General features: G+C 51.1%; 1 protein-coding gene across 2 annotated transcripts in view; it reads left to right on the top strand.

Annotated features, from left to right (window-relative positions):
- The first annotated feature begins 1,995 nt into the window (after positions 1-1,995).
- LOC112108049 (1-phosphatidylinositol 4,5-bisphosphate phosphodiesterase gamma-1) overlaps positions 1,996-23,832 on the top strand; it is a 36,425-nt gene continuing 14,588 nt past the window's right edge. For both annotated transcript variants that reach the window (XM_026656792.1, XM_026656791.1), the window contains exons 1-18: positions 1,996-2,013; positions 4,163-4,235; positions 5,643-5,744; positions 6,501-6,619; positions 7,405-7,490; positions 8,693-8,813; positions 11,401-11,569; positions 12,748-12,870; positions 13,793-13,894; positions 14,915-15,102; positions 16,224-16,424; positions 16,922-17,041; positions 18,429-18,609; positions 19,066-19,143; positions 21,458-21,561; positions 22,307-22,403; positions 22,629-22,698; positions 23,227-23,384. In XM_026656792.1, coding sequence (XP_026512577.1) covers positions 4,233-4,235; positions 5,643-5,744; positions 6,501-6,619; positions 7,405-7,490; positions 8,693-8,813; positions 11,401-11,569; positions 12,748-12,870; positions 13,793-13,894; positions 14,915-15,102; positions 16,224-16,424; positions 16,922-17,041; positions 18,429-18,609; positions 19,066-19,143; positions 21,458-21,561; positions 22,307-22,403; positions 22,629-22,698; positions 23,227-23,384 — 2,022 coding nt within the window. In that variant the 5' untranslated portion in view covers positions 1,996-2,013; positions 4,163-4,232. The remainder of the gene's footprint in view (positions 2,014-4,162; positions 4,236-5,642; positions 5,745-6,500; positions 6,620-7,404; positions 7,491-8,692; positions 8,814-11,400; positions 11,570-12,747; positions 12,871-13,792; positions 13,895-14,914; positions 15,103-16,223; positions 16,425-16,921; positions 17,042-18,428; positions 18,610-19,065; positions 19,144-21,457; positions 21,562-22,306; positions 22,404-22,628; positions 22,699-23,226; positions 23,385-23,832) is intronic.

Raw genomic sequence — 23,832 nt, 5'->3', positions numbered from 1 at the left:
ATCTCAGTGCACAGGGGTTCGGGGGAGAGCAGCGTAGGTAATGGAAGGGAAAGAATGCACATTTGGAGGTTAGCTGGCTGTGACTTCCCCCCCCCATGTCGAGCGCTGTGCGAGTGATTACCACGGATTGCCAGACAATTGGCAAATCTGGCATCAGTGAATCAAGTGTTTCACGGTGTAGCCTTCACCTGCTGCGTATCGGGATTATTCCCTTGAGGCTGTTAACCGAAGTGATGTGTCCAGAGCTCTGGCCTTTGTCTTTTTTGGAGGTTCTGTCATCCTCCAACCATGTTTTTTCTCCCATTCAAATACGAATGGGATGATCAGACCCATCCTTGACCCTTCCAAAGCTTAGAGGTTGATAACTTATCGCTTTAGTGTGATTAGCTTATAGGTTCCTGATCTCTCTCCTGCTGATGAGATCTGAGCATTGTGGGCTAGTCCATGGGCCTTAGCTGTGTCTGAAGGACGTTGAACAAAGCTGGGCAGATCCTGGTGAGAGACCAGGTCCAGCGGCTGCACTTAATCATTGCACTTGGATCCAGAGGTAGGATGAAGCAAGGAAGACCATTGTTCTGCCATACATCTAAGATGGAGGGGCAGTGTATGGGGGCGCCTCACCCCTGGAGTGTCCCTGGCGGCCTGGTGCAGCATTGCATGTGTGTGTCTGCCTCAGTTTCCCCTAATGGGCTTCAGTGAGGCCAATGAGGGGACCCTCACCCCTGGAGTCTCCCTGGTGGCCTGGTGCAGCATTGCATTTGTGTGTCTGCCTCAGTTTCCCCTAATGGGCTTCAGTGAGTCCAATGAGGCTCATGTATGTTGAACAGTGCCCCGTCAAGGGTCTAGTTTATTTAACTCGAAGGTGTTATACAAATAGGCCCCCACCTCAGCATTTCTAGCTGAAGGGGAGAAGGGCTGAGTTAATCATGGTCCATCAACCCCACTTATGTCCAGCTCCCTTACCAGCAAGGTCCTCTTGGTCTCGGAGCTTCTTCTGGAGCCAGGGCCTCTCGTCATCAGCTGGGGAAGGGCTTCTCCTCTTGGGTCGGGGTCCCCACAGAGATCAAACTGTGACAACCCTTCCTTGGAACAGCCTGTAATCCCTCCGATCTAGGACTTCTGCTGCGCACGGTGAAGTGCTTCCGTGGGGCCAAGTTCTGCCGAGACGCAGCATTCGTAGCACTTCCCTTTCGGAGCCTCTTCCACCCAGCATCAGGATTCCTTTCCTGGTGAGCCTCCTCCCCAGGCTCCCCGGAGAAGCCCTCCCCTTGGGAGCTTCCCTTCTGTGCTGTGGAAAATTGTTCCTCTCCCCAGGAGTCCCTGGTCTCTAGCTCACCCCAACTGGGAGAAGCTGCCTTTTATCAGGCCCAGGTGCTTTCCTGCCTAATTAATTGCCTCCCAGTTACTCAGTGAGTTAATTAGTCCCAGGTGAACCTGAATGGCCACCTTGCCCCTGTGGAGTCTGTCAGAGGTAGGCTGAGCCCCTGCCCCTTACTCCAGTCGTCAACATGCGGCGGGGCTGGTTCCCCACCAACTTGCCCCTTGTGTTTCAGGCCTGGATCAAAGAGAATGTAAAATGCTGCTAAACCCAAATTCTCCACTGACTCACTTTGTACTGGTGTAAATGATGGCACAAGGTGCAGGACCGCGGTGAACAGGCCCAGTGACTCTTGGGCTAACGGTGAGATTGTCCCAGGAAAGTTGGGACGTCTGCCTAATTGACAGAGGCGTGCTGCCTAGTACTGGAGGGGGCTGGTATGTGCAGAAGGAAAGAAGGAACTTTTCACCTTGAGTAGCTCTGCTTAGCACAGGCTTTCCTCTGAAGCACCGTAGACCCAAATTCAGCTGGAGAAGGTCAGCAAAGGATCCCAAGTTCCAGGGCCATGCAGGGACCCACAGTATTAGCCCTGCTGCGTTTGAGGTCTAGTCTTGTAAAGAAGCTATGTCCATGGAAATGGAAAGGCTGACATGTGTGTTTCTTCTGTTGCAGATGGAGCTTCCATTCCTGGAAAGGTAAATGCCTGTCTCACTTTGGGCGTGGGGGGTGGAAGGCTATTTCCTTACACTTTCAGTGCACGTGGGTGTTGGCAGCTGTGCGGGAGCATGAGCCGTCCTGTGCGCACCTTGCTCGAATGAGAAGATTCTGCTCGTGCTTACGCATGTCCTAAACCAGCATCTCTGTTGTAGAATCGCCGGGCTCAGGAGGTTAGTATTGGAGCCTCTAGCTCACCAGACACAATCCAGCCCTGGTCAGTAGCGACCAGAAGTTGCGCCATCTGATGGCTGTTTGTTTAGTCTGTGTGAACTAAGTTTGGTCTTGATCCAGTTCCTAGGGGACAGCTGCCCACATCTCAAAAGCTGTCCCCACAGTTGTTGCTAACCGCACCTGTAATGTTGACAGTCTCATCAGAGAAGCCAAGGACTGTGTGGGCCATTGGTAAGGCCCTTCGTTTTCAGTTTTTATTTTATTTAATTTTTTCCAAGAATTTGTCAGTGTTTATAACCACAACAACAAAAACAGGTGAAAATCAGTGCAAAAAACTATTAATTTTTCTGGGTAAATATCGGGGTTTATTTTGGTGGACGGAAGGACAGGAGGAAAAAGTGTTCAGTAGCTGAATGCTTTGATGAGTGGAATTCAATGAGGTTTGCTGCAGAACTAAAACAGAACTCAAAACACAATGCCACCTTGGAGTTTAAGAAAACAATAGATCTGTAATCCCCAAATAAAACTTTTCCTTTGAATGAACAGTTTACTGTTGTAGACTTAGAACTATTAGCCTATAAATATTTACATTTAATAATTGGGACACACCATTTGCAGCACATACACTCAACTTCATCCTTTTCTCCTGTTTTTTGTTTTTGGTTTTGTTTTGTTTTTTTAAACTTTTGAATACTTCCTTGTGTTCTGAAGCGTAGTCTGAGACAGATTTTCGTTTTCTTCCCATTTTAGTGTGTCAAATCTTTAAACCATTATCTGCTAACAGCTTGAAATGTGTACATGGTGGGCATGAGATTCATCAGTACGTTCAGATGTGCACACACTTCAGAGCTTGCATGCCTGCCTGTTTGTTTACTGTGTGTATCTTCTAGACTAATACATAGCCTTACTTCAACAGGCAGCTTTGCATATACACACAGACTAATGTATTATTGTAATACATATAGCTCATGTGATGTATTGTATTTTCCTAATAAAACATGTTATTTTATTTATATTTGAATGATACAAAAGTAGGGTGAAAATCAGAAAAAAATGAATAATACTTTTTGTAAAGCTCAGGAATTTTTTGGTAAAAAACGGTTTAAACTGAAAACGAAGGGGCTTAGCCATTGGTAAATAACACCCCTCTGACCCCTAGAGGTCATCCCAGCCAGATGGTGCTGGAGGTACAAACCATGCCCTCACTCGCCCATGTGCATCTGTGCTTTGGCTAATCAGAAGTTCAATGCAATTGTGGAAGCTGGAGATGGAAAAACCTACCAGCTCAGCTAATCACTGTCCTAGAAGACAGTGCAGGATTTCTAGTGTCTTGTCTAGCCTAGTTCTGCAAGTCCTATTCACTGTCCTGATGCCTCTAGTATGTTTCACTCAGAGGATGTTCTTGATAGTCAGCCAACGTTTTTCTTGACTTCATCACATCACCCCTCGTTCTACCCCCCGCCTTGCTAATAGTTCCTCTCCCTCCTTGAAGTTTATATCCCTCATCTGTTTGTAGGCTGTTACCACGCCTTGTCCTTAGTTATCCCTTAGCTGTGCTCTTTTAATCTTTTCTTACAAGTCAAGCCCGCTAGCTCCCTGATTAATTTTGCTGCTCTTCTCTGGCCTGCCTCTCTCTTGGTGCTGTATTGCTTGTAACATGGTGCCCCAAGCAAATGCAGTGTCCAGGAGCAGGTGGCTGAGGCTGGTGAGAGGAGCACTTCTCTCTTTGCTCCCTGACATGATTCTTTTGTGTGTGCACCACCAAAAGTGTCTCTCTCTTTTCTTGGTGCTGGGTTGGCGGTGGGGGTTGCTGTGTTGCTCTCTGAGGGATGTTGTGTGTTACTTGCATGTGCCATCCTGATCTGTAATGGCTTCGCATCTCCGATGGATCCCAGAGACCATTCAGCGAAGCGATGAGATCACTGATTGTGGATTCTCTCTGTGTCCTTCCCCCAGGTGTGCAGAGAGACTTGAGCACTCCAAGGTGTCCCTGCTGGAGTTCCAGAAGTTCTTGCTGGAGTATCAGATGGTGAGCTCCCCAAAGGGCAAGCGAGAGTGGAGAAAGGGGACTCCGCTATCCTCTGATACGAGCCATCTGTAGGGAGCTAGTGTCCAAAGGGTGACTCTGATCTGGCAGTGCTGGGTGCTTGGGTAACGGCATGCTCTGCCCCGGAGGCAGCCCTGGGAGCACAACACTTCCTGTCAGGAACAGCGGCTGGTTAAGGAAGAACACTGACCATCTTAAGAAGGCATCTCATCCGGCCATCCGGGTCTGGGAGCAGGGGAAAGTAGTGTGGGGAGATCCTAGTCAAATACTTGGGGAGCATGGCGGTTCCATGAAGGAGATGGGGGGATAGCTCAGTGGTTTGAGCATTGGCCTGCTAAACCCAGGGTTGTGAGTTCAATCCCTGAGGGGGCCATTTAGGGATCTGGGGCAAAAATCTGTCTGGGGATTGGTCCTGCTTTGAGCAGGGGGTTGGACTAGATGACCTCCTGAGGCCCCTTCCAACCCTGATATTCTATGAAGAGGGTTTGGTCTAGGCTTTTAGATCAGTCAAAAGGGTTAAGGTAGCAGAAGCGCTGCTTGTCCCTGCCTGTCTGCTCAGGAGAGTGGTTGTGACTGCCTGCAGAGTCTGACAGGCAATTGATTGATTTTATCGCTGACTTTTCTTTTTAAAGTGCATCTTCTAAAGCAGTAAGCTAACACATGTGCTGTGTATTTTGCAGACTGTGCAACCTCTCTCTATCTAGGTTCATAAATGGCACCCACCACTGTACTATTGCCCTCATTAATGCAATCGTGCAAATTAAACTTCATGCTCAGGGGCCCTGGCAGTTAGAGCACGCACTGGAGAACCTAGCTGACTGCAGTAACCATGTGCCCTCATTGTTGATATGGGTTGTAACTACAGTGAGAATACTTAATATTTCATAGCATGGAGCTCCCGCCTTGCAGTGACCCCGTGTGTGCCTCTCTGGCTGCCACTCTGCAGCCAGCAGTTAACTAACCTGATCTCCCTGGCTGACCTAATGAAAGATGCTGATGTGCCAGGAGAGAAATTGACAAAAAGGAGCCAGGTTGGCTTCTGTTGCCTTAGACCCAGGGTGTGGAGGGAGGTGTATCTGGGTGAGGAGCATTTTTCGGTAGCAGAGGACAGCATGAGCAGAGAGAAATATATCTGAAATCCTAAAAATCATAAGATCTAATTAACAATGGGGAGGGTTTCTTTGGTTGAGTTCACTGTTGGTTTACTATTAGTTTACTTGATTTGTATTAACAATTAAATTCCCAATCCTGGATCCTTTTCCCTTGAGACCCCTTTTTAATTTAAATCAGCAAATTAAATGAACTCAACGTGGTTTTTAAATGGAAGCTTCTGAAAATGTTCATTTCACACAAAGCAAAACTCTTCCTTTCCCCTCTCTATGTTTGCAGGAACTCTGGGCTACAGACATCCTCCAGGTTCAGGAGTTCATGTTTAACTTTCTGAGAGACCCCCTGAGAGAGATTGAAGAGCCTTATTTCTCTCTGGATGAGGTGAGGCTCTGAGGAAGCTATTGGTATAAAAAATGGGGTTGAGGGAGGACTCAGAATAGTCAGTTGATCTAGTGTTCTTTATAGGAAGTGTGCCCTTACCTCTGCCATGTGTAATGCTGCTTGAAGGGTCCAAGTCTCTCTTGCATAGCATTGCTGCATGTGATCATCCCGATGAATAGCTGGCACTCGATTGTTACCGCGTTGCACAAGGGAATTTAAATGTCCCAATTCCCTGTGATTGGGACCAAACATTGGGCATTTGAGCTCCCCACCAGAATGCTGCATGGGGCTCTGTCTGGTTGTGCTGATTTTGCAAGGTTAGGAAGACCCCTTGGGGTAGAGAATTATTTGTTTAATTGAATTATTTGGTGATTATTAATAATAATCTTGCCACGTAATATAGTCTATTCGTTGACAGAGATTAAATAAGGTTTCATGTCCCTGGCTATGTGTAAATATATTTAAAGTCCCGCAGCATTGAGACCTTAAACAACCAGCTCCCATCCCCGTCTGCCCGTTGACTTCACTGGGGTTGGAGCAGGCCCTTCATCAGTTTGCTGTCACTGGAGTCAATGGGCAGACTGCCATTGGCTTCACTGGGGTCAGGTACGGCCCGCACTGCATTAGGAACTGTCCCGGCCCTTGTGACTGCGTGTAGTGAGGATGATCTGGTTTGCATCTGCCTCTGCGTCAATTACAACCCACGAAGCAAAACCCTTAATTGTCCTTGACGCCTTTTCGTTTCTTCTTGGGCAGATACTTGCCTTCCTCTTCTCCAAAGAGAACAGCATCTGGAACTCGCAGCTGGACGCGGTGTGCGCGGAGAACATGAACAATCCCCTCTCCCATTACTGGATCTCCTCCTCGCATAACACGTAAGGACAGAGGAGAGGTGACTCTCCCCAGCCCTCGTGCGTCCGTCCTCGCAGGCCTCCTGCGCCATTACGCAGTACTGAAATTCTCCCTTTTGTGCCAACTCCAGTGGCACGATGATTTCCCAGGTCCAGGTTTCCCCAGGTTTCAGTCTGTGGCCCTGTTCATCAGAGACACCTCCCCAGTACTCCAGGCCTCCCCACTGCTGGCTTCTGGCGGTGTTTCATTCTGTGCATGGTCAGGAGCACCTCTGTGCTGGCTGCAGTCTGAGAGCCTGGGCTGTCGTCCTATTGCTTTATTTACCATCAGCATTATCGACCTCCCCCGCCTCTCCGGAGGGTCATAAGAAAAAGCCTGGAAGGGTGAGATCAACTGCTTGAATTGCTGCTGTGTGGAAAACCCTCTTAGAACCATGGAAATGGAACGCCCTCCAGCTGGCAAATGCTGATGGCGCTTTGTGCGTCTCACGGAGCGGACGGCAGCTTGGGTTTGCTTCCCTGTCTATCCACAGTCACAGGTGCCGTCAGCAGGAAAGGGCACAGCTCTGCAGATTGAGTTTGCAACCCAGCAGGGCTGAGGGTGGGTTGATCTGAACCATTCCTGTGGGTAGCACGAGAGACAGGATGGGTAGAAGAGGAGGACAGTGTGTCTGTCATATTCTAGCAACACGAAGCCAGGTTGTGGCTTGCACCAGTCCTTGCTCCTGTGATGTCCCGTGCAGAGCTCTCCGTGTTCCCTTCTGCAGCGAATTACTTTTTTTTGATGGCGTGTTTCTTTTGCATGGAAGGTACCTGACGGGGGATCAGTTCTCCAGCGAGTCCTCCTTGGAAGCCTACGCGCGCTGTCTGCGCATGGGATGCCGCTGCATTGAGTGTGAGTACCTAGCAGGGGCTGGCTCCTTTTCTTCAGCGATGGCCATGAATTTTGTGCTGCCCTCATCTGAGGCTCTTGGCTCCTTTTGTGGAGTGGGGCCTGCTGTGCAGTGAGCGAGCCAGCGCCTTTAGAAAGAGTGTGCCCTGGAGGCTGGCCCGTGGGCCATTTTGGGCGGGCACAGCCCCATCTTTCCATCCTGCACCGTGCCGTGCCTGGCCTGCGGGTCACAGCCCCCTCCTCTCTTTCCTGGGACCAAATAGCAATGGTGGCGATAGAACTACCACCCACTTGAACCTCGTCCTAATGCCACAACACCACAGCCTGGCACTCTGGGGCAGATTTTTAAAGGCATATAGGTTCCTAACTCCCTTTGGCAACCAGTGGGAGTTAGGCACTTCCCTACTTTTACCAGTCTGGCCTGTCATCTCTTCACATGCTTATGCTGCATTCCAGGAGGCAGCCTTCTGCAGTGGTTAGAGCAGGGGAGTGGGAACCTGGAGGCAGAGTAAAAAAATCCAATTGTATTTCCACAACAAATGTTAATGAAGCTGTTTCTTTTGGAATTTTTCACAGAAAATTCCGCCTTTTTTTTTCTAAATGAAACTGTTTTCAGTGAGGATCCTGTTTGTCAGCAAATCGAACATTTAGTGAAAATTACACTGTTTTTGTGGAATATATTTTGATTTCAACCAAACCATTTTTTAACTCAAAGATCTTCAGTCAAAAAATTTCAACCAGCTCCGTCAGGTGACCTGAAGTCTAATCTCCCTCTGACACTGACTGGCTGTGTGAGTCACATCATGGTTCCATGCCTCAGTTTCCCCATCTGTAAGATGAAGAGATTCACTTTCTTGGTTGTTATGAGATTCAGTCCATGGAAGTAGATAGAAGGTGCCACTGAAGTGCTGTTAGCACTGTTATTGTCCTGTCATGCTGCATTTTGACACTCTTGCAATGCCCAGCATAATGCTATGGTTGCATGTGCCCTCGCACTGAAAGGGTTAAGGAGATTTTGTTTGTTTGGACCATCTTGTACTTGTTAAAGTCATTGTTTTCTCAGAAAGATCCTTGATTTTCACCTCTCTCCTTTTCCCATCCAATATGGATTCCCCTGCAGAGCTAGCTCGGTTTGACCCATTTTGCGCTGACGTCCTGTTTGCATCACTGGGTTTGATTAAGTTTCCCATTGGGTTCTGTTTTAGTGGATTGCTGGGACGGCCCCGATGGGATGCCCGTGATTTACCATGGACACACTTTAACCACCAAAATCAAATTCTCTGACGTCTTGATGACCATCAAGGAACATGCCTTCATGACCTCTGAGTAAGTAGAACAGCTGTGCAAAAGGCAGAATCCTCCTGGGTCTGATTCTAATTCAGCTAGAGTGAAACTCATGTTTGTGCAAAGGACACACCCGAAGCCTCCATGCAGGGTTTAAATAGGCGTGAAGTGGCACATGCAGGCCTTTTGCTTGCCCCCAGCCCCCCACCCCCTCAGTGTTTAATTTGTTAGGTACAAGGGCTCAAGCAATTTTTTTACTTTCATAACTGATGTGCCAAGCCCAGAGGTGCTGGGGCTATGAACTGCCCGGCCCAAAGGTGCCGGGGCTATGAACTGCCAAGCCGTGGCACAAATTAAGCACTGTTGCCCCCTCTGCACGGGGGTGATTTCACCAGTAAAGAATGTCCTCATTTGATCAAAATCTTGGGAGTTCTGTCCCTGGCTCTCCCATGGGCTCACTTTGTGATGCTGAGCATGGTATTTATGCCTGAATTTTCAAATGTCCATTAATTTTGGGTGCCCAACTGGAGACACTTTCGGTCCAGATACTCAGAGGAGCTGTGAGCCCCCAACTCTGGCTGAAGTCCATAGGATTTGTAAGTGCTTGGCAAACTCTAAATCTGGTGGTGCAGGGGTGGGGGAGTGTCAGCTGGGCACCCAGAATTAGTAACACTTCTGAAAATGTAGGGCCTAACTTCTCTCTAGGTTTGAACTTGGTGACTCTACTTGATAAATCTGACTTGTGTCCTTGCTGATAAACAGGGCTCCTAGAAATCCATTTGCCATGGAAAAGCACAGAATTTGCGTTTTTACAGAGACTCTTCAGTTTTTACATTTTGTGAAAAAGTAAAAACATATATTAACTAGTAACTAAATGTTACTGAGAGTACCAGTGTCACTTATTCAATGTGCACGACCTCCCCTGTTGTGGTTGCTTTTTCAATGTGCTTTAAATTTACATAGCTAAACATACTCCAATAAACTGCTTCCTGCATATAGAGGCTACTCAATGGTGCATAAGGGTTCATGTTTTAATTTCACTTAACTTTAATTACTCATGTCTGGAGGCTAAGAAAAGAAGCCGAAAACTTTAAAAGTTTCCCCTAAAGTCCATGTCACTGAGGGCACGTCTTCACTACCCGCCGGATCGGCGGGTAGCAATCAATCTATTGGGGATCGACTTATCGCATCTAGTGAAGACGCGATAAAATTGATCCCTGATCGCTCTGCCGTCGACTCCGGAAATCCACCGCGGCAAGAGGCGGCAGCGGCGTCGACGGCGGCGCGGCAGGTAAGTCGACCTAAAATACGGAACTTCAGCTATGCCATTCACGTAGCTGAAGTTGCGTATCTTAGGTTGACCCCCCGCTGTAGTGTAGACCTAGCCTGAGTTTGGCAAGGACAACTTTCATGTTGATGGTAATGTGCTGGTCTGCACTGTATGCAGCAAGGCTGTAGATCACATTAGAAGGCAGACAGTTGTAGAACACATGGAAAGCACTAAACATAAACTGAATGAAAAGAAACGAAAACAAGATGCTGAAAGAGCAGTGCCCCCGATAACAGTAAAGAAACAGTGCACTGTGTCTGGATCATTCTATTAATTGTATTTTATTATAATGATTGATGGCACTGGTAGGCTTCGAACTTGCTTAAAAGTTGTAAACATATCAATAAAATGTTGTGTTCAATTGATACCTATGTATATTGTGGCTAAGGAAACTAAAGTTTAGTGTTGTATTTTAATCGTGGGAAAATGTGGGGTTTTATGGTTTTTCATTGGAGAATTTTGTTTTTTTTATCACTGAAAACTAGGATCCCTGCTGGCGAATGTGTCTAACTGTGCAGGGACTAAATGTAATTTCTCTGGTAGCCTGGGATTTTCTGGGACAAGTGATGCTTATAGCCTTAGTTAGTGTCCTTTGATATTGCAGCCAAGGGCTTATTTTCCTCTTCGTACTCATGTACAACTTTGGTCCATGATGGTTTTTATGTGACCCTTATGCACACATGGACGGTACACCGATGATCAGATACTGAAGTTCTTCTTGCTAAACTGGTCCAGCAACAAGGGGACAACCTCTGACCATGGGCTCCTGTCCTACCAATGGCACAGATGTGATTGTTTCTCCACAAGAGGGCCATGATCAGCAGGAGGCACCAAAGTGCCTGTTTTGTGTTGTGTATTATAAATACATATGCCATATTTGTAGTCTGTTTGGTTCCTACATGGAAGTCATTGTCCTTCTCTGTGTTGGTGGGGAGGCAAATTTTTGTTAGGTTAAATTAAACTGGGAAGCACCCTGCAGTTTTTTGATGGGTGTCTCTGTTCCCCCTCTCAGCCCAGTCCTGAATTGGAATGTACAGATGGACTCTACTGAGCCATTGGGCAGAAACTTGTGTTCATTTTGGTGGGGATGAGAGTGAAATCTAGAATGTCCAGGGGATGCAAAGGAAGCTGAAACCAGACTCTTGGAGAGTAACTTGTAGAGTTGCCTAGTCGGCAACTGGTAAATCCTGCAAGTTGGTGCTAGTAGTTAATGCATGCAGTTACAGAAATGTTGACCTTCTCCCAATCACCACTCTGTTATTTAACCCCTTTATTCTCTCCTGCTTCTTCATCTACCAGATATCCTGTCATCCTGTCCATTGAAGATCATTGCAGTATTGCTCAGCAGAGGAACATGGCTCAGAATTTTAAGAAGGTTTTTGGGGACATGCTTTTGACCAAGCCGGTGGATATATCCGCTGATGGGCTCCCCTCCCCGAACCAGCTGAAGAGGAAGATTCTCATTAAGGTAAAATTTCCCTTGTAGCTGGTGTCTCTACTGCAAAGGAAAGTAGGGAGTGGAGTTGGGATGAAAGGAATGTTCACCTAGGCATTGGAAGGGCTCATCAGTGATTTGAACCTTAAAGGGACAGTGCATGTTGATTTTATTTGGGCCCATTTCCCAAGAAGGCTGAATTAGGTTGGTTTTTCCTAGAGGAGCCAGAGAAGATCCGATCTGGATCCAGATACTAATTTCCCCAAAGTTCAGGGTGCTTTGGATTCAGGATCCATCTTTAGTTTTTTTCCCCCCCCTTGTCGCCAGTGATCTGGTATTTGTACTGTGGGTCTCCTTGATCTGCTTCACTGTCTACTCCAGCACCGTCTGGTTACCATGGCACCTTGCACTGGCAGAGAATACTTTCTACTCTTCTGGAAATGCAGGATGCTCTAAGGTTGGGAGGGGGCATGGAGCTGAAAACTAAACAGAACTGGGGAGAGCCTCTAACTCCTCTGTCTTATTGCCCCCTGGTGGCCACCTGGGAAATGTATAGACTGTTGTTTTTAAATATCCTGTGCTCTGAAATTCAAGCAACCCCCAGACAGAATCTCCTTCGATAGTTTTTTGGAGTCATTTCTTTAGAACCGCACTGGTTTAATTCTAACCCACTGGCGAGTGTGTGTTACGGATTTCCTGCAGCGCTAAGCCACAGAGGAATCTACGGAGCTTTAGAACCAGCTGTGGCCAGCTCATGTTTTAAGGGCTGGAGGGTCCCTGGTTCAATCCCTGACATGTTGGCCAAGATGGTACTGTCACATAATCTCTATTATAAATTCTACAGGATTCTTCCAAGAGCCACCATGCATCTGGTAGGGACATAGATTGGAAGCACTTAAGGACAAGACCTGGTTTTGCTATGTGTTTGTGGAGCCCCCTAGCACAGTGGAGTACTGGTCTATGACTGAATCTCCTAGCTACCACTGCCGTACAAAGTGCACAGTGGGGTTTTTGGCATCACTGAATTTCTTGACCCTTCTCTGCAGCGTGGAGGGGGATCTTTTATCCATAATTATGATCTAGGGGGTACCCCTTGCAATAGAGCTGAAGAACGTTAAGGTTGCTCAGATCGGGGCATAACAGGTGAACATGGTCTCTTCTGCGACTGCTGCTTCCTTTAGGGTATTTGATCCGAGTGTCTCATTCTGCAGCACAAGAAGCTGGCGGAGGGCAGTGCTTATGAAGAGTTGCCGACATCTGTAATGTATTCGGAGAATGATATCAGCAACTCCATAAAGAACGGGATCCTCTACCTGGAAGATCCCATCAATCACGTATGTTTCTTTCTGTGGCTGCCACCTCATCCACTTCCTTCAGGTTACCTAGAGATCGTTCCCTGGGGATTATTAAGCCAATCTGATCTTGTAAACTAACAATAACGCTGCTGGGAAAATCATTAGCATGTGCATGGTAGAGAGCCATCCTGCCTGGGAAGGGAGATGGTGTAAATTACTTAGGGGTTTTCTCACTCCTCTGATTATGTGACACCGAATGTGCCTTGTTTAATAGACCAGGTTCCATTATTACAGTAAGTTATAAATTAAGTCCAGAGTTTACAGACCTGGGTGCGTCTAAATCCATATTCAGGCACCTGACTAAACAGTCTGATTCTTATGGGTCTGAGCACTTCTGTTGTTTCAGTTTTACTGTGTGCTTTTGACGGTGTTTTCTCCAGTCAATTTCCCTTGTTTTTTGCATGGATCTTTCTCACGCATGTTTTGGAAAGGAGGGAGGTGCCAGGGTGAAACAACAGAAATTGCCTGGGTGACTCCGGGTCTAGTGTGGAACCTGAATCTACTCTGAACTTTTGTTTTTTTAACTAGATTTCCCGTTGACAGTATCCCGTTAAAGTGTGCTGAGAGTTCTCAGTCTGATCCCGCATGAGCATCAGTTTGCATCACCAAGCTACGCCACGCTTTGACGCTATTGAAAGTCTCGGCTCAAGAGTATCTCTTGAGTTGAATTAGCAGGGTGTAGTTGAGCTGGTGGTGTCTTGGAAGCTTGCCTGGCATGTACCTTTTATCAGTGCCATTGATCATTGTCTTACATGAGCCTTAAAATTCACCAATCAGCTTCCCTTGCTACCCCCCAGCTCCACCAACCACAGGGCTGAAAATCCATCCAAAGGTGGTATAAGGTCTGCTGGGTGCTGTTTGGATGAATTCCCTGTACAGATCTTTCTGTCTTTCCCTACAGGAATGGAATCCGCACTACTTTGTCCTGACCAGCAGCAAGATCTATTACTCTGAGGAGACGACCGGCCACCCGGGAAACGAGGATGAAGAGGAACCAAAGGAGGTGAGGGCAATGCTTTCAAAGAGGGGGTGCCTATGCTCAGGGCCCCTTGAAAACCTCCATTTCATGGACTGCCCAGAAGTCGTGAAATTAGCCCAATACCATGACTTTTCTGACCGCAGGGAAGTGGAAGCGGGCAGCCACACACGCCGGCCTCGTGCTCGGCGTGGCTCGTAGCGCATGGCAGCGTCACGTCGGAGTAGCTGTGCGAGGGAGGACTCAGCGGTTGGTTTTACGAGAGGCACAGTTGCCAGTGCTACCGCTGCTTGGCGCACAAGCAGCCATGGCCTCGGCAGGCCTCCGCACATGCCGATCCAATAGCCTGTGTTCCACGCCGCAGCAGTGCGGGCTACTGTGCCTCAGCTAAAACCCAGCCACGGAGCCCCCCCACGCCGAAACTGCTGCTCCGACGTGGCCCTGCCGTGTGCTCTGAGCAACCCCAAGCAAGAGATCGGTGTGTGCAGATGCCCGTTTCCACCTCCTCGCTGTGTGAAAAATCGCAGCAGTGCAGGGGCGACTCAGGGGCCGGGCAAGTTCTGTGAAATTGACTACTTTACCCATGGTGCTGCCAGGAATTACACCCCCCCCCCCCCCCCCCCCCAAAAAAAAGTCCTTGATTTTTTTTCTCAGGGCCTTGCCTATGCTATGTGGCCTGATTGTCTGAGCAGCTGTTCTGAGCGTTGATTTCAGCAGGAGCTGCAGGTGCTCAGCATGTCTGAAAATCAGGCTATTGCTTTACCCCTCTGTGCCTCAATTTCCCTATCTGTACAATGGGGTTAATGACTTTTATGCCACCCTGGGGATGGTCTGGGCCCTGGAACATTCTATGCTGAACAGTCATGGATGTAAATTACTGGAGTCCCAAGGGATTTTATTTTAGTGGGAAGGGGAAGGGAATTCAAACACTCATGGTCCAGAGCTGGAGGCCCTCTGCCTCTGAGAACAGCAGGCCCCTTCCACAGGGAGCTCAGCTGAAGTGCTGGTGCTCAGTGAAGTGGGAGATGTATCTCTGCCCCCTGCCAGGTGAGCAACAGCACTGAACTTCACTCGACTGAGAAGTGGTTTCATGGCAAGCTGGGGGCCGGGCGTGATGGGCGCCACATAGCAGAGAGGCTGCTGATGGAGTACTGCATAGAGACGGGCGCCCCTGATGGGTCTTTCCTAGTACGAGAGAGTGAAACCTTCGTGGGAGACTACACCCTCTCTTTCTGGTAAGGATCTGCAACCCCTTTCACCAGCTCTGAAATAGCCTTAATCCATTAACTCCTTATCAGTACCTCTAACTTCTGTGCCAAGATTCCTGGGTTCAATTCCTCCTCTGCCACTGATGTGCAGTGTAACCTGAAGCAAGTTACTTGACTTCTCAGGGCCTCAGTTTCTCTACCTGGGATGCAAAAACGGGAATCCTGAGTAGAACTCGAGGTTATTTAACTCTGTATTTGGCACTGGTGCAACTCCTTCTGGAATACTGTGTCCATTCTGGTGTCCACAATTCAAGAAGGATGTTGATAAATTGGAGAGGGTTCAGAGAAGAGCCCTGAGAATTATTAGAGGATTCGAAAACATGCCTTATAGTGAGCGACTCCAGGAGCTCAATCTGTTTAGCTTAACAAGGAAGGTTAAGGGGTGACTTGATCACAGTCTTGAAGTTCCTACTTGGGAGCAAGCATTTAATAATGGGCTCTCCAGTCTAGCAGAGGAAGGTCTAACACGATCCAATATCTGGAAGTTGAAGCGAGACAAATTCAGACTGGAAATAAGCCGTACGTTTTTAACAGTGAGAGTAACTAACCACTGGAACAATTCACGAAGTGTGGTGGTAGATTCTCCATCACTGTCAATTTTTAAATCAAACTGGATGTTTTTCTAAAAGATCTGCCCTAGGAATTATGGCGAGGCAGATCTCTGGCCTGTGTGATACATAAATTACAATTATGAGTAACATGCCCCAGAAGATGATCCTTCCTAACTCAGGTAGTTCGCCATCGACTTTTGTCTTTAAGCATGTTGGGTTTCCTCTGCCATGTGCCGCTGCTGACCTCTCTGGTGTGAGTGTACATTGATCACGCCTTTGTCCTGTTTAATGTAATCCCTGGGCCGACGGGGGCCACGCATCCTAGATTTCTTTACTCCTGGTGTCCAGTTTAGCTGGGCCATAGCCTTACAGAAATGACCAGCTAGTAATTGGCTTGAGCCAGTCACATGATGGCATCTTGCCCAATCAGTTTGCATTAGGGAATGGCTCTCTCCCCGCCTGCCCAGTGTCCTCACTCAGGTTGGATGCTGGGGCAGGCAGTCAAGGGCAAGCGTCTCTCTCCTTGTTCTGACCCAGGCGCAATGGGAAGGTGCAGCATTGCCGCATCCATTCCCGGCAGGACGCCGGCAGCCCCAAGTTCTTCCTGACCGACAACCTGGTGTTCGACAGCCTCTACGACCTCATCACCCATTACCAGCAGGTGCCTCTGAGGTGCAACGAGTTCGAGATGAAGCTGACTGAGCCTGTGCCGCAGACCAACGCCCACGAGAGCAAAGAGTAAGCGCGGGGGGAGGGGAGGGAGTTCCTAACCACGTGGCTCCCCGGTGATCCCCTAGCGTGCTCCGCTTTCCGCTTCACTGTGGTCCTGCTGTGCCACTCCTGGTGCTGGAGTGTGAGGCAATGCTCTGCGTGGTATCCGCAGCCTGCCGTCCTGCCCTTCCGACCCTGAGCCATGTGGCATTTGGGGGAAGAGGGCAGGGACAATGCCTCCCCCTTGCCACGGTTACCGGACCGATCTGTCCTACGTCTGCGCTCCTTTCATCCCCGGCCTGTCTCTGCCGAGGGGGTGAGATGGCCCTTAATCACTCCAGATACCGTCCCTTTCTCCGCCTCCTGTCCGTGTCACGCGCTCCCCCGTGAGCAGAGAAACCGCCACTGGTGGATTTGGTTACATTGCGTCACGAGAGGGACCTTGCCCTGGATTGGTTCTGGGGTTCGGCTGGATGTGTCTGGGACACGAGCACTCACTCACGTCATGGTGTCTTTACCCAAAGGTGGTACCACGCCAACCTCACCCGGGCCCAGGCCGAGCACATGCTGATGAGGGTGTCGCGGGACGGAGCCTTCCTAGTGCGCAAGAGGAGCGAGCCCAACTCTTATGCGATCTCGTTCCGGTAAGCCCCCGGGCTGGAAAGCGCTCGTGCAGCCGTCCATCCGTCCCATGGGGAAGGTTTTGTTTATGCCCTGGCCTTCAGCACTCGGGGGGTTTGTGTTGCTTTGGGTTTGGCTTGGGAATCTCCACCTTGAGCCACCGTTTGCGCTTTCACGCGCCTTCGCTGTTCCTCTGCGTGGCCCCTGCCTTGCGCCCCTCCCTCGGCATGTACCCGGGTGTGGGGGAAGTCCTCGCCGCTCGTGCTTAGCACACTATAAACCCCTTTAAATTGCCAGCGAGTTTGCATTAAGGGAGCAGTTTGTCTGGTCAGGGAGGTGTCCCTGCCGAAAGTTGAGCCCACGCAGATCCTCCGAGATATTCGAAAACATGCCTTATAGTGAGCCATTCCAGGAGCTCAGTCTGTTTAGCTTAACAAGGAAGGTTAAGGGGTGACTTGATCACAGTCTTGAAGTACCTACTCGGGGAGCAAGCATTTAATGATGGGCTCTCCAGTCTAGCACAGGAAGGTCTAACATGATCCAAAATCTGGAAGTTGAAGCGAGACAAATTCAGACTGGAAATAAGGCTACTTCCCATTGATTTCAGTGGGAGACAGGTGCCTAACTGCCTTTTGAGGATCTGCACCTTAGTCTCCCTGCATTGCTGTGATGAAGCGCTGTATTTGGTTCTGGGGCCCTTCAGGGCCCCTGTGTCCCTAATGGCTGTGCTGGTTCAGACAGACAGTTGGGCCACTGGATTCTGCAGCACCAAGCAGGAGAGGTTCAGCTCCCTCCCCCTCTGTCCCAATAGCCATTCCTGCTCAGCCCTGACCTTGCAGGGAAGAAGAGCATGCCTGCTGGCACAGCGTTTAGACTCGGGTGGCTCACGAAACTGCCCTGCTCTGGGGATGTTCACCCCAGTTGCCTGCCACGTCGGGGGGGTTCCCCAGCTCTTTTCCCTGTGTTGTCTCATTAACGGATGCAGCCTTCGGGATCTGTGGGATTGTGCTTTAACTATCGGAGGTTTCATAGTGTCTCGGCTTCCTTGCAAGCTTTAGACCCATCCCTGAGTTTGTGTCGCCCTCTTCTGACCTGTGGTGGTGCTGCATGCGCCATCCTAGTGCTTTGCTCAGATCTCCCCTAGCTCAGGGTGTTGGGCTCTGGAGATGGGCATCTGGCTCCACAGCGATTCCTGTGTGATCTGGGGTGGTGGCACCTCTTCCCTCAATACTGATCGCCGGGTGCTAGCGTTCTCTGCTCAGCGGTCCTGCTGGGTAGTCAGGGTGGCCCCAGGCATGGAGGGAAGATGTCAGGGCTGGGCTGGGGTCTCATTCTCCCAAGTGGCTGCCTGGGGAGGGGGTTTCTCTGGCTGTTTGCCAAGCAGCGTTTCTGCTCGTCTTGGCCTGGCAGGGCGGAAGGGAAGATCAAGCACTGCCGAGTGCTGCAGGAGGGCCAGACCGTGCTCCTGGGCAACTCCGAGTTCGACAGCCTGGTGGATCTGATCAGCTACTACGAGAAGCACCCGCTCTACCGCAAGATGAAGCTGAGGTACCCCATCAACGAGGAGACGCTGGAGAAGATTGGGACAGCGGTGAGCGCGAGGCAGGCCTGTTAACGGGTCAGGGGAGGAAAGGAGTCAGCCCATCTGGAGCGAGGGCTCGGCTCTGCTGGCCTTGTCCGGAGCCATTTGCTTGCCCCTGGCCATACGGAGGTTGAGCGAGTATGTGGTACCTGCACAGCCAAATTAGTAAGAGGACCTGGGATCCCTCCCCCCCACCAGACCTTGGGTATGCACAGCCTGGTGTGCAGCCTGAGCTCTCGTTGGCTTCAGAGAGGTGTGTGGGTGCTCAGCATCGCAGACCCTCTGGCCTGCAGTGGAGGTGGCCAGCACGCTAGTTTAGACAGGGTCTGTTTCCTACACGCCAGAGCCCTTCTGCACCTCTTGCTTCTGTGGCCCTTTCCCCCGGTAGCAGCAAGAAAAGGGGCTAGTTCTCCCCGCAGCAAATGCTTGGTTCCAAGTGACAGCGTATGTGCTTTTGTTTTGTAGGAGCCAGACTATGGAGCCCTTTATGAAGGACGCCATCCGGGATTCTACGTGGAGGCCAATCCCATGCCAACCTTCAAGGTATTCTCTTGCTGTTTGTCTTTACAGGTCGATTTTAATGGCCCGCTCGCCCAGCTCTGCCCCTGGGGCTTTCGGGCTACCCCCAGCATCCAGCTCTGCTCTTGGGCTCCCCCTCACTCCCAGTTCTGCCCCCCATCTCCCACCACTGCCATTCTGCTTGCCCCTGGGGCTGCCCCCACCGCCACAGGCCGGACCTTTGCTGAGGGGAAAAGAGGAGTTTCTGGTGGCTGGGCTGAGTGAGGACACTTTGGAGGACCTGACCCACTGCCCTGCTGTCAGGAATGCCTTCTCCTCCTCCCCCAACCCCTGCTGCCTAGACAGGAGTCCGTGTTCCTGCGCCTGGCTCCTGGCCCCTCTGTTGCTCTCATAGAGAGTTCAGAGGGATGGCAGGGGGGTTTCCTGGCTTCGTCCCAGCCCGTCGCTAGAGTGTGTGTGTGCATGGGTGGCTTCGGTGCTGTTCTAAGGTTGGGTCTGTTACTGTATCGCCGAGAAAGTCGGCCGAGTGTGGTTCCCTCAGCGTTCCCCGTGGTATTTCATGGGTCTGTTCATCTGTTCTGCAGCCTTCATGCAAAAGTGCAATGTGATCAAATAGCTCCCGGTTGCAGCCCTGGCTCCGGGGACTGCAGTGCTTTTGGCAATCCCTGTGTTTCAGAGGGGTATCTCTGAGATCTCCGTGAGGGCACGTCAGTCCCCACCAGTCGAGCTCCCAGCAGAGGGAATCTGCTTTTCTCCTGGTGATCAGAACAGGGTGCCTGGGTTCAAATGATCTGTTCTGACTCCCCCTGCTGGCAGCTTCTGGAGGGGCGTGATCTCCCACTTGCTGTCCTCTGAAGTTTTTGTGTACTGTAGATTCCACTTCATAACAATCCGGATGTTCATATTAGCAACTTCCAGTTAATGGCAACATTTTTCTGGGAACCTCACTATTAATGGGGTTCGAATATTGGCAACAAAAAGCAACTTTGTTTGTTTGTTTTTAAGAAAAGCCCCGGCTGCAGGCAGGGAAGGAATTGCTGGGATGCGCCTTCCCTGTCTGCAGCCCTTGGAACCTGCCTGCACACAGGGACTGCACAGGAGGTGAGGGGCTGTGGCCAGGGCAGTAGCTGGAAGGGGGCTGCAGCCCAGTTGCTGGGATTGCATGGTCTCTCTGCGCTCTCCAGGCTGCACCTTGCTAGGGGACTGCACGCAGGGAAGGAAGCGCAGGGACTAGCAGAGCCCCAGCCTCTGGAGAGCTCAGGAAGAGGTACAGTGCAGCCCAACGGCCCCCCAGTGCCCCACCTTCCTGCTGCTGTCCTGCCAGCAGGCAGGGCTGCAGCCAGGAAAGGCGCCTCCCAGCATTTCCTTCCCTGGCTGCTACCTCACGCACCTGCCTTCCGCTCATTAGCAACTGCCGGATAATGGCAACTTTTTGTGGGCAACCCAGGGGGGGATGCTAATAAGTGGAATCTCCTGTATTTCTTTTCATGGGGTTCCTAGCAGTAAGATAAAGGAAACAAACCACACATTGGGTTCCTGTTTTGGTTTTTTCCCCCCTAAAATCTGCATGCGAGTTTGTATCATTTGTGTGTCGTCTGCAAAGCACAGTTGCAAAGCCTGAATGCAAACTGCATTTTTATGCGCGTCGTGGGCCACTGCCTGTTTGACCGTGTAAAAGTCCATTTGCACGTGATGTCTCCTGATCTGATTGTGCAGGGAGACTAAGTGCCCAATTGCACACAAGCCGTGTAGAAAACCAAGGCCGAGCTGTGACCTGTATCTGTCATTGCTTAGTCCAATAGCGCCATCAAGCCAGGCGGGGCAGCAACATTTCTTATACTCATCTTTATAGCAGCCAGGCACAGGAATGACAGAGAAACAAAATGCAACACCAAACCAGGAAGAGACACGCTAGGGAAAATCAATGGCTCTTGCATTTGTGATGGCTGCCATCTTGGCCAGCACACCAGGGGTAGAACCAGGGTCCTCCAGAGCTAACAGCTGCTAGAGCTTGAGCTAAGGAGCCCAGGTTCCCTAATAGATGTGTAGCCTCTATAGACAGGCACAGCTAGGCAACAGAAACACGCTCTCAGCAGTGGGTTGCACATTGTCCTACGATGGTTGCTAGATCCTGGCTCTTGGTGGACAACCCGAATGGCGGGTGTCCTTAGGCGAGCGAGCCCTGCCTGTGGAGTGGTTGCGCATAGGTTCTGTGTTACCCTGTGATCATACCTGCCATGGTGAGTGGAAGAGGAGCTCTTGAAGGAAGGAGGCCTCATGCTGGCCTTGGTGTCAGCTGCCCAGCCTCATGCCTGGCGGCCCTCTGTTGTTTTTGCAGTGTGCCGTCAAGGCCCTGTTCGACTACAAGGCGCAGCGGGAAGACGAGCTAACCTTCATGAAGAACGCCATCATCCAGAACGTGGAGAAGCAGGAAGGAGGCTGGTGAGCGACCCCCGCCCCGCCCATTTCCTGTGTCTGCCCCCCATCGATGGTGGATGCCAGAGGATGAGCTTGGTGACCTTGCACCCATCCTAGCAGATGGGTCCCAAAAGCTAGCAGCCTCAGAGGAGAAGCCAGGGGTCTGCCAGGGTCATGGAGACCACTGGGGAGGAGGGGGTCTTGCTGCCGCCCTGTTCTTGTTCTGTAGATGAGCAAAGGATGCTGGTCTCTCTAGGACTGTCCATCTGGCACCAGCACTCAAACCCTTCCTACTTTGGAGGGGCATGTGGGGCTGGAGAAGTAGTGAGTGAAATTGAGCTGCGGGGCACAATAAATGTGGTGGTGGAAGGGAGTTGGGAGGGATGGACTCATGAGCCTGGACGAGTGCCTCGCTGTGAAATGGCCCCCTGTCAGTGGGGTAAACTCCACCGCTGCCCGTCAGCTTGTAACAAGCCATTCAAAATACAGTCCGTGAGAACCGTTATGCAGCCAGTGGGGTCGGGACCCCTTTGGAGGGCTGGGGGCATCCCTCTGTGCCCGATGCCAGCAGGGCTCACACAGGAGTGTGGTGAGAGGGGACAGGTTCTGCCGACTCTGCTGCGGCCGCACAGTGGCTTCAGGAGCTGGGCCCTTCCCGATGTGGAGCCTCCTTAGGGTTGTGTCCTTCTGAGATCCCAGGAGTTCCAGGGCGGCTCCCTGGGGCCGCTGGGGATTGTTCTGACAGGGGCTGCACCTTTGTCTGTCCCAGGTGGAGAGGAGATTATGGGGGCAAAAAACAGCTGTGGTTTCCTTCCAACTACGTGGAGGAACTAGCCAGCCTCAGTGGCCAGGAGCCCGACAGGGAGGTGAGCGTGTTTCCGAGTGCCTGGGAAGGGATGTGGGGGTGGGGTGGGGGCGTGCCTGCGGGAGAGTGGCTGTGTCTGAGCCAGAAGGGAATGCTTTCCTCCAGGCTGTTGGGACACGTGCCCCATGCTCAGGGTTGGGGTGCTAGCCTGGCTCTGGGGTGCGGGGTGGGCTCGCTGCTGCACTAGTCAGTTCTGACATGCCGACCTGTGATCCGTTCCCAGCAGCAGCTAGACGAGAACAGCCCCCTGGGAGTCCTGCTCGGAGGCACCCTGGATGTGCCGTCCTGCCAGATAGGTAAGCACTGGGGTGGGAGTGGGGTCGGCTGCTTTCTCATTCGCACCCGTTCGTGGGTCTTGCTGGGAGCTCCCTGGCATGAAGGGGCCTGGTTTCCCTCTCCGCCCACAGCAGCTCCCATGCCTGGAGCCCAATGCCACACCTCCTCTTCTGCCCTGCATCCCCTGGACACCTGGGGTACATGGCTTCTCTGGGGGCTTGGGGAATCTCCCACTTTGAGCCCAGGAACAGCGCTCAGCAATGGACTCAGGGGTACCATGAGCCTGCTCCCCCAGCTCTGGGCAGTGAGGCCAGGAATCCAGCCCAAGCCTCCTCTAGATCGCTGGCCCATTTCCATTCCCCCCCACCTCGTCTCTGGTCGTCATAAACCTGGAGGCCAGCGAATTGGGTGCAGCTCGGGACCTGGCCGTAGGAAATCCACCCGGCACTTGTTCCTTCCCCTCCCCTCACTAATCGCAGTCCAGAGCGTGGAGGATTTAGCTGCATGAGCGGTTGTGACCTTTCCCTTCCCTCCCTCTCCCGTCACAGCCATCCGCCCTGAGGGGAAGAACAACCGCACCTTCGTCTTCTCCATCAGCAAGGCCTCCATGTCGCGCCCATCCATGGACGTGGCGGCTGACACACACGAGGACCTGCTGGACTGGGTGAAGAAGATCCGGGAGGCAGCCCAGACTGCTGACGCCAGGGTGAGTCTGGTTAGCCACCTCGCCCTACAGGCCCTTAGCATCCTTGGGAATGGAAGCCAGGCCCTCCTAGAGCTGGCTGCTCAAGCCCAGACGCCTGTTCCCACTGAGTCTTGTAAAGGGAGTTCTGCTCCCAGCCCTTGGGAAGAGGGACAGGTCCTGGTAGAGGCTGGAACAAGCAGCCGAATAACCAAAGTGCTCCTGGCTTGGAGAGAGAGGGGCTTGGGGGGAGGGGAGACTGTAACCTCCCCCCTCCACTCTGTAGATGGCTAGTTCTCTGGTGGGTGGAGGCAGGCCAGGGAGCGCCCTACAGTGTGGGGTGGAGGTAGGACGGAGGCAGCTGGTAGTCATGAATTTTCATAGTGATTGAAGGGCACAAGCCCCACTGAAGATCACTAGGACTTGTGCTCCTAAGTCATGTCAGGGGCTTTTGAAGCCCCCTTCTGCCCCC

The sequence above is a fragment of the Terrapene carolina genome, unplaced genomic scaffold (assembly GCF_002925995.2).
Source record: "Terrapene carolina triunguis isolate 2854851 unplaced genomic scaffold, T_m_triunguis-2.0 Scaffold233, whole genome shotgun sequence".
Classification (NCBI taxonomy): Eukaryota; Metazoa; Chordata; order Testudines; family Emydidae; genus Terrapene; species Terrapene triunguis.
This window is presented reverse-complemented; position numbering and strand designations above follow the sequence as displayed.